The sequence below is a fragment of the Sinohyriopsis cumingii genome, chromosome 17, assembly GCF_028554795.1.
Source record: "Sinohyriopsis cumingii isolate HCF-2022 chromosome 17, ASM2855479v2, whole genome shotgun sequence".
NCBI classification, from domain to species: Eukaryota; Metazoa; Mollusca; class Bivalvia; order Unionida; family Unionidae; genus Sinohyriopsis; species Sinohyriopsis cumingii.
In genome coordinates this window covers 93,919,247-93,937,764 of record NC_142977.1, presented here as the reverse complement: position 1 = coordinate 93,937,764, position 18,518 = coordinate 93,919,247, and the positions used below count along the sequence as shown (strand labels likewise).

Below are 18,518 nucleotides of genomic sequence, written 5' to 3'. Positions count from 1 at the left end.
CGACAGAAGCAACGATGGAAAAGTGTTCCTCAGCAAGTCAACAGTATTTAAGAGTTAAAATAACAAGAGTGGATTCTGCAGTTGCTGACCAGAAACCTGTATGTTTGGTACAAGTCAAAACACTAGTAAAGTATGTTTGTACCAGTCAAAACACTAGTAAAGTAAAACTTCTCGTTGAAAGAATTATTCAAATAAAACTCAAAGAATAGATCAACATAAAAATGGGGAATACAGATTCGCAGTCGACTACAGGAAGATAAACAAGCTTACAAAACCGGAAGTATTTCCACTTCCATGTTCTGATGACCTGATGGATAGCACTGGCCAATCTTCTGCAGTATACTTGAGTGTGCGTGCGTGTGTGTGTCTGTGTGAGTGTGTGTGTGATTTGGATTTTAAACGTAGCCTTAACAATTTTTCAGTCATATCACCACGATGTATGCAGTGTGGCAGTTGACAGTGGTGTCTAGCACTGTGGCATCATGCCGCAAACTTGTAGCATGATATCCCACTCCGTCACATTATCCTGACACCAGGCCGACCAGTCCTAACATTAACCTCTTAATGCCGAGCGCCAAGCGAGGCAGCCGTTAGTACCATTTTTATAAGTCTTGGGTATGACTCGGCCGGGAATCGAATTCACGACTTCCCGCATCCGAGGCCGACGCTCTAACCACTAGGCCACCGGAGCGGTCAGAAATCAAGGGATACGCGTGCAACTGCAATTTCTCAAGTTACAAAACTTTCTTATTATATGTGTTATCTAAGAAGCTACGTATTTGGATACATAGACCATGGGACGATTGTGTGTAAAGTTTAATGGCAATCCTCAAAGTAGTTTAGGAGTGGCATTAACAAACTTGTGCTAACAGACGGACGGACGAAACCTCTCTCAACCTCTCTCTCTCTCTCTGTTATAATTAACCGCAATCTTTACTCATCTGGCTGCTAATTAATGCATATTAAGGCAACGGTTTGCAAAACATTGGAGAAAAAAACCTAATAAGATTAAAATAAAATCGCGTATGCAATATTACACAATTATCTAACAGCCTCTAAAGCACTTACAGCAGAAACATGGTATCGTATACTTAAAATACATGACAATGTTGGTGTTGGTGGGGTGGGGTGGAGAGTAGCTCTGGTGGTATATATGCACCGCCTTGAAAAAAGAAAAAAAATTCATTGACCTCAAGCGATTGTAAGGGGTCACCAATTAATCACGAACTTATGTCAAATTACCAAACTTCCTATCGTTTGGTTTCTGACAGTAACATACTGTGTACAGTCTAAGAGAAAATGCTCTGCAGTTTCTGGTTCACTGCCTGAGTACCTACTGATAAAATAAAAGCGTTTTTGAAAGCTAGTCAGCTCGTCATTTAATAACTAACAACCTGTTCGAAGTCTTCAGTGCCAAATATGTGATTATCTCTCACCTTCATAGTATAGTAACTGAATATGACCTTTTCTATGTTCCTAATTAAGTGTGACTGAACGGACGTAACCTAATTATTCATTGCTTGTTGATAAGGTTGTTCCTGTTGGTTTTGCGCGCTCTTTAAACAAGGTGGGACAGTATCGTTTTTCCAACGTTTACCCACTTCGTCTTTACGAGTGTGACAGTATGGCAGACGACTTGGGTTTGTCTGATTTATTCGACCTCATCGATGTGGATTTTATCGGCAATTTTTTTGATTTACAAAACGTTCCAAGTTTGACACTAGTGATGAATATCCCAACATAAAACTTAGAATTCCAGGATGTTAACAAAATCAATGTAGCTTTACACCGCTCCGATGGTCTAGTGGTTAGAGCGTCCGCCTCGGATGCAGGAGGTCGTGGGTTCAATCCCCGGCCGAGTCAAACCAAAGACTTACAAGAATGGTACTAACAGCTGCCTCGCTTGGCGCTCAGCATTACGAGGTTAGTGTTATGACTTGTCGGCCTGGTGTCAGGATAATGTGACTGGGTGGGACATATATACATGTCTGCGGCATGATGTACCAGTGTTAGACATCACTATAAAGTGCCACACTGCAGACATCGTAGCGATATGACTGAAATTTATTTAAAGCTACGTTAAAAATCCAAATCACGTCACATTAGTCCGATAAATCAACCACCCAAATCAGTGGATCTGATGTCAGATATTCATTAAATTTGCAATTCTGCTGCTTGCAAATCTTTCTTTCACAATCCTGCGTACACTTTAGTCACATACCGGTAATTGACAAATACCATATATAGCGCGAAATTCAAAATGGCCACAGGACAATTGGTTGTGATATTCCACGTGGATTTACAATCATCAAACATGGGATTTGCTCTGGAAAATATAATGTACATGTCACCAGAAGAACCCTTCAGCCGATGGTTTTTCCACAGCCGCGAGAAATACCGGTAAGTCTATAAAATGTACACCGATGTGCGCAGCCAAAATTGGCTGCAGATCTTTTTAATATTTTAATGAATAGGTGATATCATCCCCTAAACCGCCAGTCGATATCATCATGGGTGAGGGCTGATTTATCGATCTAGCTTTACATCGCCCCAATCTGCGAGTGATATAATAAGTACAACAGGAGAAAGGAATTCCCACGAAAAAGCACAAATGAACTCGTGGGGGGAGGAGGGGAAGATAAATATAGGAATTCTACGTCACAAACAATTCTTGAGGGTGGAATTTTAAAATCAATAGGTTTCACGTCCAGTGTGATTAAGAAACTTGTACTTGTTAAAAGTAATAAAAGAGTCGCTTATTTTTAATGTATTATTTTGAGAGGCTTAAATCGTTGTTTTATTCAGCATCTTACTCTTTGACAACTGTGTATTAAATAGTCTTTTAACCTCTGACCTAGATGTTTTGTACCTCGTTACAATGATCCTTGATATTAGCTGGCAGCTAATTTTATGACTCCACCTTACCAGCGAAGCAGATAGTCAAAAGGCCAAGATTCACTGGATAGTTTTAACCACCATGTATGGTACTTAAGGAGTCAAATAAAAACAAACGGTTGGTTGAAAAATTAGGTATGTTCAAACATTTTAAAAACAAAATGTTATTGCGTTTACTTTAAATAAGACTTTAATGAAATGACAGACTAAGCAAATAAACGGAGCAATTCACAAACTCTCACTTTCGCAGTGAATAAGGGCAAAATCCAGAGCAGGGGCGTGTTATCTAATAGCTAGTAGGCACTGTGACTATCGCCTACGAATACCATGTTACCGAAAAGTGTTTACCTGTGTGCCTGGGGCCTACAAGGGCCTTAATCCGGCCCTGATCCAGAGATCCTTTGACAAAAACAGCAATCTCATAAAGACAGAAAACTGCTGCTAGTTCGATAATCATCCAAAATCTTGACCGCTAAAGTTATGTTATCTTAGTCTATTGATAATTTTTTTAACGACATCATCCCCTGCCTTCAACCAATCAAACACAACAGCTATCTGACTCATTCGCCTAGGCGATTGACTCCATTGTTATCCTTTTAGACATTTGTCTTTGCTAGCGAAGAAAACCCATCTAGCTGCTATTTTTTAACTTAAAACTGAACATTTATAACCAGTAACATGCAGAAATGTATTCACACGATTTTCCAAGATTTTTATAAATTCTATGATGACGAAATTAGAAACTTACAAGCCAAGATGAAGGATTAGAACCAAGTAAACTAGGTTTTCCCCTACCTGAACCGGGCGTCAAGCCAACTGTAGCGCATATGCCGAAATTATCAATTCTTAGTTTATTAATGCGTCCGGAGGTAGTACCATACTTCCGAGCTCTGTAGCGTCATAGTCATTTAAGATACACCAAAGTGGGTGGTATTACAGAAAAGTAGAAAGATATAGCTCTACAATGATGCCAAATAATCTGCACTTTCTACTCGATTTACAAACAAATACGGAGGAAAAGTGTATTTTTTAGACCCTTTTTTTTATACCAAAAATTCATCCGTTGTCGGAATCGGACTTCGTGTCTGGATTTTAGACGTTTTGGCCTCAGATCTTAGGCAGACTCAGATCTGAGGCAGACCGGTCTGAAGTGTACACAGACAGGCGAAACTTTGAGAGAAAAAAGAATAAGTTGGGGATTTTGAGTAAAAAGTGGCCAGGAAAAAAAGAACTACAACTTTTACCCTTCTGCACATGCGAGAGCGAAGCAGCCAATGTAAAACGACTTTTCAAACACAGCTGGGTATCAGACTAAACGAAAATCTCTTGGAAGCAGTTTTATTTGGATGTATTCAGAAGTAGCCCCCAAAATGTGTTTCATACTCGCATTTCAGGCGAAAATGACAAAAATATGCAGGGGTTAATGAGTTCATGGTTTAAAATTGGTGGTGCCAAATTTATTTCTATTAATTCTTTTTCTTGTGAGCGAATTACCAACAAAATGTTTAGAAATAAAGCGAGTGTTTTGTCTTAACATTTACGATTTACATTATCGAAAATTGAGAGTACGAAATACGTTTTCCTTAAATCTCTATTTCCTCCTATTATTAAGTGTTCTCTCTCTCTCTCTCTCTCTCTCACACACACACACACACACACAAACACACACACACATGCTGATGCGTGCCACAAAATGCTACTACTCAAATGGTTGATACAAGACCCTTATGAAAAGAGTTCAGATAATGACTATATGAAATAAAAGATGAACTAAGACATCTGTCTCTTTACCTGGTATCGGACGAACATTACAATAACAATCCACAATTCTGCCTTACGGGTGTAAGTAATGTTTCCTAGATTAAATCTTATAGCTGGGCGATAAGAGACATTTGGATCTTTCCATCCCCTTTCTTTGTCTAATGGAATTTACCCACTACCTGAATCTTTCTAACATGGTCACTACTGAATGAATTCAATATATCCAGACGGTGTAATTTGTCCTCTGATCATTTGTAGCCTAGTGTGCCAGTCAAGTATTTCCTATCCGGTAAACTTGCGCCAAAAATAAGTTTCGATTGTTTCGCGTCCGATTCTTTCCCCTTTTCACAAGGTCAAGGTTCGCGTTTTCTATAATATGTGAACAGTCATAATGTATTTACATGTGTGATTTGGATTTTTTAACGTAGCTTTAACGATTTTTCAGCCAAATCGCTACGGTGTCTGCAGTGTGGCAGTTTATAGTGATGCCTAGCAGTGGGGCATCATGTCGCAGACATGTAGCTGTCCGACCCAGGCCGACCAGTCATAACACTAACATCTTAATGCTGAGTGCCAAGCGAGGAAGCTGTTAGTACCATTTGTACAAGTCTTTGGTATGACTCGGCCAGGGATCGAACCCACGACTTCCCGCATTCGAGGCGGACGCTCTAACCACTAGGCCACTGGAGCGGTATATTTACATGTACTAATCTACATATTTATTGCTGAAAATAAAATGAACACTTTAGTATTTCTTTTGCCGTATGTAAATAACAAATGGAGATAATTTGGTTTGCAACTATCTTTTCGAAAATGGAGCTCTTAATTTATGTCAAGCTTACTTTTTTTTCTGGACGAGTTACAGTCTTGTTAACATGGCAGGCGGGTAATTAACATTCAGGTGTAATTTATGAAGAAAAAAAAAACATTCTGAATGTATCTGATTTTTCCCACTGATATTCTGTCATTCTGTTCAGTGACAGAATTTGAAAGGCCTGTGTTCGTAGTCAACAACAGAGTGGATGCAAATTATGTCCACATGCAATAACATCAAAAGAGGTGGCTTAAAGTGTCTATATTCATCAAGTATCGGATAGAAACTTTTGTACGTATCTAAATATACCTCCTTGCATATATTTCATGGATATATTTGAGTCAAATTGAGTAAAAAGACCACGCCGATACCCAAGGTATCCGTCTATACCCCATGACAACCCACATGCGCATTCACCCACCGTCGTGGAATACCAACACGGAGCACAGCATTCAAATTTTGCCTCACCCTTCCTATATGAGGCGCCCTAGCGGACAAAAGCTGGTCCAATTAGAACGTTGCCGTTGCCATTTTAATGTCTTATGTCCAAAATTCCTATTTCACGCGTTATATCAAAGATTCTTGTCCTTAAAGTTCCATTTTCTAGGTCGAAATTTTAGATTGTATTTGATGAATTAAACAACAGTGGTTGAAAGTTATATTTTCCATGTCAAGGTTTTAGATTGTTTCGTTTGAATAACACGGCGGTGGTTGAAATTTCAATGTCATTACGTCGAGTATTCCTAATTTACATATTGGTTCAAAGAGTTTATGTTGAAAGTTCCATTTCATATGTTGAGTATTTAGGTTTCATCTGTTGAATTACACAGCAATAGTTGAAAATTCGATGTCCAAAGTCGAGTTTTTAAATTGCACCTTCTGAATTACACGACGGCTGTTGAAATTTTAATGTCATGTGATGAGAGTTTCAATTTAACATGTTGAATTTAGCAAGTAGTATAAAACTGATTGTTCTGAAAGATCCATTTCGTATGCTGAGTTTTGAGATTGTATCTGCTGAATTACACAGCGGTGATTGGACATTTTATTATACTTGTCAGAATTGTTTTTTTATGTGGTGAAATTATGTGTTAGTGTTAAAAGTAACATTACACAATGTTCCCTTTAACTATTCAAATTAATATCGAGCATTAAGATAATCATTCGTATATTAAAGTATGAAGCGCCATTGCCTTTCAAGCAGTTGCAGTTTGAAAGTTACCATTCACAGGTCGAGAATTACAATGGTTTTCTTTGCTAGAGGTCGCTCTGGTGAATGGACCGCGTTATTTTTAAACAAGAAGGCTGTGAAATTCAGCAGATGAAATCTCGCCATATGAAATGGAACTTTCATCACAAACAGTTGCATACGATGTGTGAATTAGGGATTCTCAACATATGATACTGAAAAATCAACCAACGCTGTGTAATTTAAAATATACACTGTAAAACGTCGACACAGGAAATAGATACTGGATTTCTCGACATACGACATCGAAATTTCTACTGCAACTTTCTCATTGGGCAAGTTTTTGTCCGCTACCGCACCTCACATTCCTACAGCCTTGATTTAGCTCCATGTGAGTTTTGCCCCGAATACTATTGTCAGTGATTTGCCGATGAGCAGACGATCTGAAAACTGACATGATACTTAAGTGTAATCTTCCAGTGAATGAATACCAAAGTGTGAATCGCGTTTACTTGACTGAAAATCCACACAGGTGAATGGGGAATAGTTAAAAGAAAAGCATTAAAGTAACGTTCACTAATAATTTTTATAAAATATTTAATATTATTCAGAACTTTTCAGATAACCCTTGTACATGAATATCCGGAGGCACGATAACGACTGTGGATCCACACATTTCCAACTAAACTTCAAGCATTAGGGAATTGTCGTCCGATAGAAAAGACGAGATAAAAGTTATTAAAAAATGACACTGGAAGCTACCCTGCACCCACCAAAATGTTCTCTTTTCAGACTTAATTAAGTACGATTCTGTTTGAGCCTGCCGATGTACTGTGTGCTTTGTTATATATATATATATATATATATATATATATATATATATATATATATATATATATATATATATAACACACCACACACATGCAGTGAACAACACATTCAACAATGTAAGCAGATCAAAACAAGGTTAGCCATAACTTCAAATATCTGGCTGTACATTATTTTTTACAATCCAATCTTTGTCATTAAAACGTGCATCATTAATTCATGTCATATGCGTGTGCGTATAAACCCTAAAAGGTCCCTAAGAGCGTGGGGAAGGTAATTTCAAACTTAAAAAAGGAATAAACGGCCTAAAATAAATAAAATACTCAAAAAAGTGTGGAAAGATTAGGAATCTCGTTATCCAAAACCTCTCTTGAAATCTATACGAATTGCAGAATACGAAGATAATTTAAACGGGAGGGGTAGCTACAATAAAATAAGTTTTCTTCAAATTATATTATTAAGGGAGTCGCATAAGCCCAGCATGTAGAGTCTGGATTTGTAATTCATGGTCGATGGTTCGATATCTGCCCATGCCATCCTGGGTAGACTGATTCTGTGTCCTATTTCCTCAACATAACAGTTATATAACGTGCTGAAAGAGCCATTACAACTAAATAATCACATACTATTCTCTCTCTCTCTCTCTCATATAGTTAAATGGTAAGCAATGATACGAGCCCCTGTACTCTCATCGAATCGAAGCGACTGGGTGGTTTGCTGGACTCTCGACCGAAAGGGTGAGGTTAACTCTACCATCGGATCAGTACAGGTCGACTAACGCGACTTGTCATTGCGTTCGCATTAGGCCCAAATAGTATCCTTATGTTGCTGTACCGTAAAACACCCTCTCTCTCTCTCTCTCTCTCGCTCTCACACACACACACACAGTGAGGTTCTGAGGAGATGCACGGGAGCTCTTCGACGTATGTGTAAAATAAGTAATTTCAAAGGTTGTGATGGATCTAAACCAACTATTAGTTCTCCGCCCTTTTTTTGACATTAATAATAGCAGTAATGTCAGGTGGAGAAAACGAAGGTCGCAAATCTACTTGTCGGTCTATGGTAGGGTCTAGTTCCTAAGGTGCCACGGATGGCTGGGTGGCACGGGCGTCATTTCAACTTTTTTTTTTTTTGGGGGGGGGGTAACTTGATTGGGGGTGGGGCAAAACTTGACGGGCTTGTTAATTTTCGTATATAGGCTACAGCAATTTCACAGCACATGCAAATCCCCCCCCCCGCCTCCCCCTCCAACGACGTCCCTGCTGGGTGGGTACAATAATAAAGTATGAACACTGAAAATGAATCCTCTTTCACTGCAAATTCACCTGTGGAAACAATCTCTCTCTCCCTCTCTGACCTTGACATCTTTGATACTCACTGTTCATATCCATAACGTATTCCCAAGAAAACAACACCAAGGAAAACCGTCCAATGTAGATCTTCTAGCTGGGGATAATACACGTTTGGGTCGGTATTTTGCAGGTCTTTCCATCCCCATCCTTTCTCTGATGGAAACCAAAACCACTCATTCCAAACCCACTGCCTGAATCTTTCTAACATGGCCGCTATTGAATAAATCCAATATCCATACACAATATAATAGTCCGCTATCTTTCTCAGCCTAGTTTACAGTGATGGCGCATCTAACAGGCTCGTTTTTCCGTTCGGTACACAATATAAGATGGATGATTTTATGTGCACAACCGATCTCACGTTTCGAATGTGTAGCCTCACTGGTAGATAACAGTGTGGTTTATCATCCAACAGCAATGCACTATTAGTTTATTAACAATGTTTACAGGCGTTTCACCGGAGGGCTAGAGTTCACTCACCGTTACGAATGGAAAAACATCGGCTATCTTTGAATTTAAATTCACAAGTAGGCTTATAGTCAAGCACACGTACATGTGTAAAACTGAAAACTCAAACACTACTCCGTGGGCAAATTGATGAGCACCTCGACCTATGTTTAGGTCTATTACTTTTGCTTGCCTTGTCCTGTTTTGTTACATCAGACAGTTCAGTAATGTTCCCCGAGCGAAAAACGACCTAATTCCTCCCTCCAGTAAGAGATGCTCTTACACAAGACTATTGATCAGTATTTCTCCGTCATCAGGCGCCACCTATCAGGCTTGTGGAAACGTGCATTCATGGGAAATACATGCCAATACTAAGTACAATCCGCTTAGAAGCTGCTCTAGGTATCAGAAGTATTTAATTCACTCAGTCACTCAGGTGAAGGATATTTATTGGCAGAAGTCATGCGTTGCGAACGAATCTTGAATTACTGCGTACAGACTGAAATTGTAGTAGGTAGCAACAATGTGTATAGTACGATGGCAACAGCGTGTGATCATCTAAATATAAATTGGGGGCACTGTCCCTCTTCCCGGAATGACCTACCCTCTTCCTTGAGCGACTATCCGCCCCCCTTGCGCTTCCAACTTCTTGAACTGAAACTAACTTTGGTTAATACCTTTCGATGTTGATGTAATACATCCCGTTCATGTAATTAATTAATGTTTTAAAACGAGTAAAGCTGAAAAGCTGACTCGCCTTTCATCACAAAGAAAGTCAACAGTCTTCATGAAAAAAAAAAAAAATAACCGTGAAAAATGAACTTCTTAAATATGCGCATTTTTCATGATTATTCCACATTTTTCACTAAATAGATACTTTATCTTTCGGGGCAATAAACTTCACCCATTTTTAACAATAAACTTCTTTTTTCGATATATTTACATAATGTATATTAGAGCTGGGTACCAATGAAAAGTTCGTACCGCGGCAATTCTGATTGTACCGCATAACGTACCACGGTATACGTCAATTATATTACGGACCAACGATTCAATTTTCTGGACAGGGGCCCGACTCCGTCTTTTTTTAATTTCCGTCGGTGAGTAACTGGAAAAATATATTGCTCTAATTTATGCATCAGGCGCCACCTATCAGGCTTGTGGAAACGTGCATTCATGGGAAATACATGCCAATACTAAGTACAATCCGCTTAGAAGCTGCTCTAGGTATCAGAAGTATTTAATTCACTCAGTCACTCAGGTGAAGGATATTTATTGGCAGAAGTCATGCGTTGCGAACGAATCTTGAATTACTGCGAACAGACTGAAATTGTAGTAGGTAGCAACAATGTGTATAGTACGATGGCACATTTTATCCATGATATTATTTGGAAAAGAAATATTAATAATTATATTGAGATAAGAGAAAAGAAAATATTTCAGCTCAAAAGAAAATCAAATTTTCTTGCCCAAAATGAAAAGGACAGTGCCTTATATTGGATGCATTTGCTATGTGTATCCATGGGTGTCCCCAGAAATCTTTCCCGGGGGGGGGGGAGGCATGTAGCGGTCAGCATTACGTTTTACTGATGTAGGCGTGAATGTTTACAGTTGAAATCGGGCAGAGGGGAAAAACAGGGGTGGGGGTGGGGACGAGTGACCCCATGCCCCTATGTGCGAGCGCCCATGTGTGTCTCTTGTTGTACAAGTTGCAGTCTAAAAGCTGTCACTAAAGTGGGATGATTACACAACAGCTGATACTTTGAGAGGCATCCTGATACTTTAGAAAACCTGTTTTTAAAAGCAGGAAGTTTTGATAATAGAGCCTATAATTTTCTGTCTTCACTACTGATATACTAGGCAGAGAAACTTGGAGAGGGAGGCCAACACTCAGGGAGATATTGACAAAAGATGGCCAATAAACATGAAGCCCACTTACTGAACAAACGAGATAATATTTGATATATTTGAGAAATTAAGTAAAGTTCAGACAAAAACACATGATTTTGAAAATCGCATGATGATTCACATTCTTACAAAGGAATACATACAAAGAACACATTCACATACACTAATAAATAACTGAAGCATGGCGTGATTTTTGTTTTGTTTGTTTATTTTTTTTCTTTTTCAATCCTAAAATTATTTCGAAAGTTGGATTTGGCCCGATGATGTTTCACAACATTTCATTTGGACACCGCGATGGCATACAAACATTATTAAAGACTCATAAATATAATCATATTTTTAATATTCGCTATTAATTTGTGACAGATGCAACCTTTTGTAAACAAAAAGAATTTTAACACTATTTTCTCATGAATAAGGAACACACGATGCAAGTCGTAACAAAATTCCTCGTGAATTTTCATACATTCCTTACTGACAGAAATTGTCAACGTACTGGTACAGCGAAAATGTACCGTGGTACGTACCCCCGAAAAAAAAATACCACGGTATACCGGTAATACGTAAAAGCTGTTTAAAAAAAAGCATATATCTGCAAACTAATGAGAGTTTATTGAAGTTATTAGTTACACCAATCAGCAAATGACTCAGGTAAATAGGTGTTATCACTTGTTTATTTAATGAAGTGTTATGGTAACTGCTTATTCCTTGAGAAGTCAGGTATAGGCTATCAGCTAATTGGGACACTCAAAAGAGAGAACACAGACAAACCATAAATCCCAATGCAAGGGACAATATGAGAACCATGCACTTTCTAATTAGATGGGGTTCTTGCAAGGATTAATTAGGCATCACCCAATGACCAACCTGAATTGACTGATGAATATATTTTGACTCAAAGTACAATTGAATAGATCTTTAATGAAGAATACGTGCAAAGAAATACAAATACAATACATACAAAGAAATACAATTATAATACACAAAAAGAAATATAAAGTCAATATACACGAAGAAATACATATACAATACACAGCAAAAATACAATACACACAAAGAAATACAAATACAATGCACAAACAAATTATTAATTGAGTTAATAACCCTCTGGGTGTATCTTTTATGTATGTAATGATTTCGTTCCCACTTGTTTCAATATGAAATCCTGATATGGCACAGCTGTTCTTGACAAAACTGCGAATTTTATAATATTATAAAGTCAGTGTTATTTTGTTTATGTTATCAATCTGTAAATATTAGAATACATGTATTTAATAATAATAATAATAATATAATTGCTCTGATTCTTAAACAAAATCCTGTTGATATTCTAATATAAAATATTCTCCGCCTATTTTTAAAGATGTTTTAAATATAGTAGAGAATGATTTTCTCAACATGAAAAGCATATTAAGTTTCTTTAATAGGAAAATTATTTATAGTGTTGGATGCTTTCTCACAAATAAGACTGTCTACGTGGGTTCGAATCTCGGATTCGGCTAATGTGGGTATGTGAGAAAGCTTGCCAGTAGCTTCTCGTGGGTCGGTGGTTCTTTCCCGGGGTTTTCCCGGGTTCTTCCTCCACCATTAATACTGGTCACCATGTATAGCCTATCGTGTGCTGAAAAATGGCGTTAAACCCTACAACAACAACAACAACAATAAGAAAATCCCTTCTTAGCTTAGAACACCCATATTTTTGTTCGCATAATTTGATAAATAAATGATCGGTAAAATTCAGTAAGTCACATCAATACATTTTATGGGCAAGTGTAAACCAAATTTAAAAAAATAAATAAAGATGCAATGTATAGTAAGGTAAACGATGCCCTCTTGCAGCTGCATTTGTTGAACTGTTAGTGTAGGTATACGGTAAAATGATAGGAGTACCATGTGTAGATTATTGTAATTACAAATAGATAAAACGAATATTTATTCACCTGTCAAAACACGCACTAAAATCTTAAGATTAAAAAAAGTATGACGTCATCTGAGAACTAACTCTGGAATGACCTAGGTCATATGCCATTGATTCAGAGATACGAGAATGACTAGATACATGACAGTCATTCCATGTGACTCATGTATCGATGGCAAAATAGTGTGGACCTGTTCACTGTTTGTTTTGTGTTGTCATGAACTTTTGAAACCCTTGAGAGCTCCCCAATAAAGCTGTGGCATGACTAGGATTAGAGTGTTATGAATATAAAATAAAGACACACACCCCACATACATATTCGTGCACATCTTTTGCAGCTTTTGAATTTCTAGTTTACATGATGTTTGTGCGGTTTTCTTTTGTTTTGTCGCAATTACCTCTCGTGCTTTCAAGCACAGAGACCTATCCATCCATCCTTATCTATCTACCTACCTGTCCGTCCGTCCATCCATCCATCCATTGATGGGTTCAAAACTTGGGGAAGGAGGATAACCATCTAAAGTGAAAATGGTTCACTTTTCCTACTCAGAAAAACGAACCACAAATTATTCAACATTTATCTAGGGTAGCCACCATAGCTCAGCTGGTACAACGTCAGAATAGAATTCAAGCGTAGAGGATTCAATACTCGCCAAGGCCAACCCAGATCGACAGCTTCAATACGTCCTTTGGTAAGGCACTTAACTCTCTTTTCCTCGATATGATTCAGAGGGAACATATGCGAGTGTACTAAAACCAACAACCCCACCAAAAATGGAATCAATCTCGACCTGGTTTAGAGCTTACTAAGATCAAGTGCAATCTCATATGTACAACATTTGTGTCTCAAAGAAAGAATTCCTCAGAGTTGTAATAAATGAATAAAAAGTCGACGATGTGATTAAATTAATTATTTTACAAGTTAAAATATAATTATGAATGCAGATCTGATAATAAGCTATCCCGTATGCCTATTTTAAGAAAGAACTGAAACTTTATTTTCTTTCATCAAAGTAGTTTGCATACATAAACCGCAAAATGGTAAATGTTGATAGAGAACAGAAGCTATAAAACAAATGAAAACTTGTTTCATTTTGCTATTCTATCCATTGTAGAGTATGTGTTGTTTGCTTGTATTATTATATAAAGCATACACCTCTATTTGCTATGATACTTTCCCTGTCCGCCCCCATCTCTGTTATCTGGCTTTCCTGTTGATCGGCGTATATTTTGAAATAAATTAGACTGTTTAAATATAGATATACACACACACACACACACACACATATATATATATATATATATATATATATATATATATATATATATATATATATATATATATATATATATATTGTTTATTGTCGCAGCCTTACAATGTTATGGGTGGTAGCGCTGCCAAAATTAATGTTTCTATGTCATGTACACATATGTGTACGTCTAGGTACTTACCGCTACCGTGGCCTAAGCAGTTAGAGCGTCCGCCTCTTATGCAGGAAGTCGCGGATGCAAACTCTTGCTGAGTCATACCATAGACTTATAAAAATGGCACCAACAGCTGCCTCGCTTGGCGCTCAGCATTAAAACGTTAGAGTTTGAACTGGACGGTCCGGTGACAATATAATGTGACTGGGTGTGACATGATGCTACATGTCTGTGGCATGATGCCCCAGTGCATTTTTTTATCACTATAAAATGCCACATTGCCCACATCATAGCAATGTGACTAAAATTGTTTAAAGTTTCATTAAAAATTCAACTCACAACTTACATGTATGTATGTGTATGCATGTTTATTTGTATCTTTGTTTAACTTATAGATATGTATGTCCTATAGATTTTTAAAGGTAAGTACGGATATATGCGTGGAAGGATGGGTGATTGGAACCCCATTTCCAAAATCAAGGTCGCGTTTCCAAGGTCAAGGCAGCATCATATTCGCTACAGTAAATATCTGTGAAACGCAACCCAAATTATCTCCTTTGCTATTTTACATATGACAGAGTTTACAACAAATATATAAAAGCAAGTAAGAGAAAATTTTTGTTTGTTTAAACAATAAATGTATTGATTAACAAATACATATAAACATAGACACTGATAAAGACTACACGTTTATAATTTATTTAAATAAAACATTTAGAATTGAAATATTAAGGAACTATCGAGCGGCCTAGGAAATGCGACCTTGACTTGGGGAAATGGAGTCGCACTTAATTTGTGTCATGTTGGACTGACAACGCTTTTTTGGAGGGGGGGTACTTTGGAACTACCGTTATTTTATAGTCATGCTACAATAGCGGACTGGACATTAGCATTCATGTTTATAGGAAAGGTACGATTTGAAGAAAAAATATGAATGGCATCGAAATATGTTTACGAATTTCAATATTACACTCCTACCCGTCTGTAATAAAAGTCATACAGGTCATGCAGGCATTCAACACAGATTATTTCAGTAATGGGTGTTCAACACAGATTATTTCAGTAATGGGTCTACTTTTTTAAGTGGATTTTACACACTTTTAAATGGCAATTATTCACTTTATTTGGATCCTCATAAATCCATATTCCTTTGGAAGGTAATTATTCACACACCCTGAGAAGGTCATATCGCAAAATCAATGTTAAAGTACGTGGACATCAGCCTGAAGATGGGATCCAGTACAATCCGGTTTAAATGTCACGCGCAGTGATGTCAAAATAAAAGGACTGAACAGACCAAAGTTAAATAAAATTAGTATATTTTAAAACAACCATTTATATTTAATTTAGGATGAAATGCGCATAAATGGCCTGTGTGACTTTTACAACTGAGATCGTCTTGCCAATCTTGCCTATATCGCAAAAAAAGTCGTCTTACTAAAGCAGAATTCCACAAATACTCAAACACTGCAAAAATATTCACGCCTTGGAACTACCGTCCTACCGATAGAAGGCAGCAGAAGTTGGTCATGTAGGCGTTCTACGCAGATTATTTCAGGAATGGGTGTAATTTTGTAAGAATTGATTTCACACACCTTTAAATGGCAATCATTCACTACCGTAACTTGGATTTCCTGACTTATTTATCTTGCCTTTTAACCTTTAAATGTTTTTCATTTGTTTATTTTTCATATAACGAAACAATTAATTAAATATAGCGGAGTTTTCGAATTTTACTACTACTACTACTACTAATAATAATAATGTCATTATTTTATAAGGGAGATGTAATTGGTACAACACACACACACACACACACACACACAGAGGCAAATAAAGTACAGCAGGGAAACAAACATTGTACGAAAAAGGTATAATGGATTGGTTTATACTAGAGCAACTATGTACGTATTCAGCACAGAGAGCATTGTGTACACCAATATGCATGACTGAAAAACATGCAAGCGTGCGCGCGCGCGTGCACACACACACACACGAGACACCCAGAGACATTTTATAAAATATATACCTATACAAATATACCACAAAGTTGGCCATAACCAGTTAAAAAAGCATTATCTGGATTGCATCCATTTCAAGCATCTATAATGAAAGGAAGACACTGATGATGTTTCTTTAACATCTGTAAGTAGACAGTTCCAAATGATTGGACCCAAGAAAGCCAAAGGAGGGAAAATGTTATTAGATGACATATATAGACAGGACAATATGTTGATATTATTTGTCTTTTTACTGAATATGTCAAATATATAGCTGGGCATAGAACCATTAGAAATTTTATACACAAATTTAGCTTTTCTAAAACATATTCTTTCCTAGATAGTCATGATCTACAAATCCTTCATATTTTCGTGGAAAATAAACTTTGTTGTCATTTATAATTATGATGGCTCGATTCTGAAGTCTTTCCAATTTTAACAAATTTGTTTTAGAAGCATTACCCCATGTATTGTTGTGGTAGTTCAGATCAGGCTGAACATAACTTTCATAAAACATTATCATGTGGTATAAAAATTTTTTTTATTGTAACCAGATGTTAGCCATCTTTTTGGTAACATTACTGATACGTTCTTACCATAACATCTTGTTATCAACTTAACTCCAAACAGCTTAACATTTTTTCAGTTCCAGGTCATTAAAATGGATGTGGAGAGTATTATCTTTAATTCTGTTATGTGTCTGTTAAGTGATTATCAGCATCACTTTGATTTTGTGTAAATTAATTACTATTCCATTATGTTTAAACCATTCAGAGAGTTTTAGCAATGCATTGTGCAAGTTTCGTTCGACAGCAGTTATAGATGAACTAATATCATTCAAGGCGGTGTCATCAGCTTCGAGGTCAGTTTCAATATTGACTGTATGCAAATAAAGATCATTTATAAACATAACTGAACAGTAATGGCTGGGAAAGCTAATACTTTTTACTGACTATTTCCAAAGAATCTGTTGGATATCTTTCTCCATAGTACTTAATCCAGAAAAGAAAGTCACGCTAAAGCCACAACAAAAATCAACGTAAAATAAATCAACAAAAACGTGACAGGAAGAAAAAAAATCACAAAAAATCTCATTAGGGTAAATTCAGTTTATCCAGCCCTGCTGTTTATTGAGTAACTGTGATGTTAATGATTGTTTTTTTTCTAATATAATGAATACAAGAAACATATTGATGTTTGCTCTAAAATAACATTCTGAGTACCGGTAATACAAAAATGGATACCCATAATACGAGTTCACATATGGTGCATATTTTTACCAATCTATATTATGTTCTATATTCCTTGATTTCTGTCTGAGCAATCCAGGTATACCAGCGACAATGTTACATCCATTTTTTGTAGGTGGTGGTGGTGGTGGATGTGTGCATGCTTGAGGGGATTTAAGGACTGGTGTGTGCAGGCATGGCGATTGTTGCCGTAATACGCATCTGGGTCTGAGTCTCAGTAGGGAACGAATGAAAAATAATGTCTAAAATTTATGATAATATTCTTTCTAGTACATAATTATTACATTCTATATTATCACATATCCTCATGTAGAATTCAGGGAAAACACTTTCCGCACGCTCTCTCTCTCTCTCTCTCTCTCTCTCATATAAACTGTTATATCATAATTTGCAATTCCATTTGTCAATGAATATCATTCGTATTATCAAGGGTGGTCATAAAACTCAAAATTTTCTTCCCACGGTTTTATGTACATTAATCTTGCTACCAGAAAGACAATGCAACATACGAAATGCGATAAGAGATCTATTTCATCTACTTTTTCCCTGTGTCTATTTTCTATAGACTTTTCCTGTGATATTTTCGCAATGTTAAAACGTGAAATTTTTCGCAACGTAAAAACATACCAATGTCAGTTTTATTTTTTTGTGAATTTTTACGGGTTACATAGTATTTAACGGGGATATGAAACCAGTAACAATCCGCCTAGTTCAACCACAAATCTCCTTCC

General features: G+C 37.0%; 1 protein-coding gene across 1 annotated transcript in view; it reads right to left on the bottom strand.

Moving 5' to 3' along the window:
- Nucleotides 1-9,762, bottom strand: part of LOC149779445 (ceramide synthase 2-like) — an 82,035-nt gene extending 72,273 nt beyond the window's left edge. Inside the window, exon 1 of the mRNA XM_089940109.1 lies at nt 8,866-9,762. Within this exon, the coding sequence (XP_089796235.1) occupies nt 8,866-9,047 (182 nt within the window). The 5' untranslated portion in view covers nt 9,048-9,762. The remainder of the gene's footprint in view (nt 1-8,865) is intronic.
- Nucleotides 9,763-18,518: the final 8,756 nt, after the last annotated feature.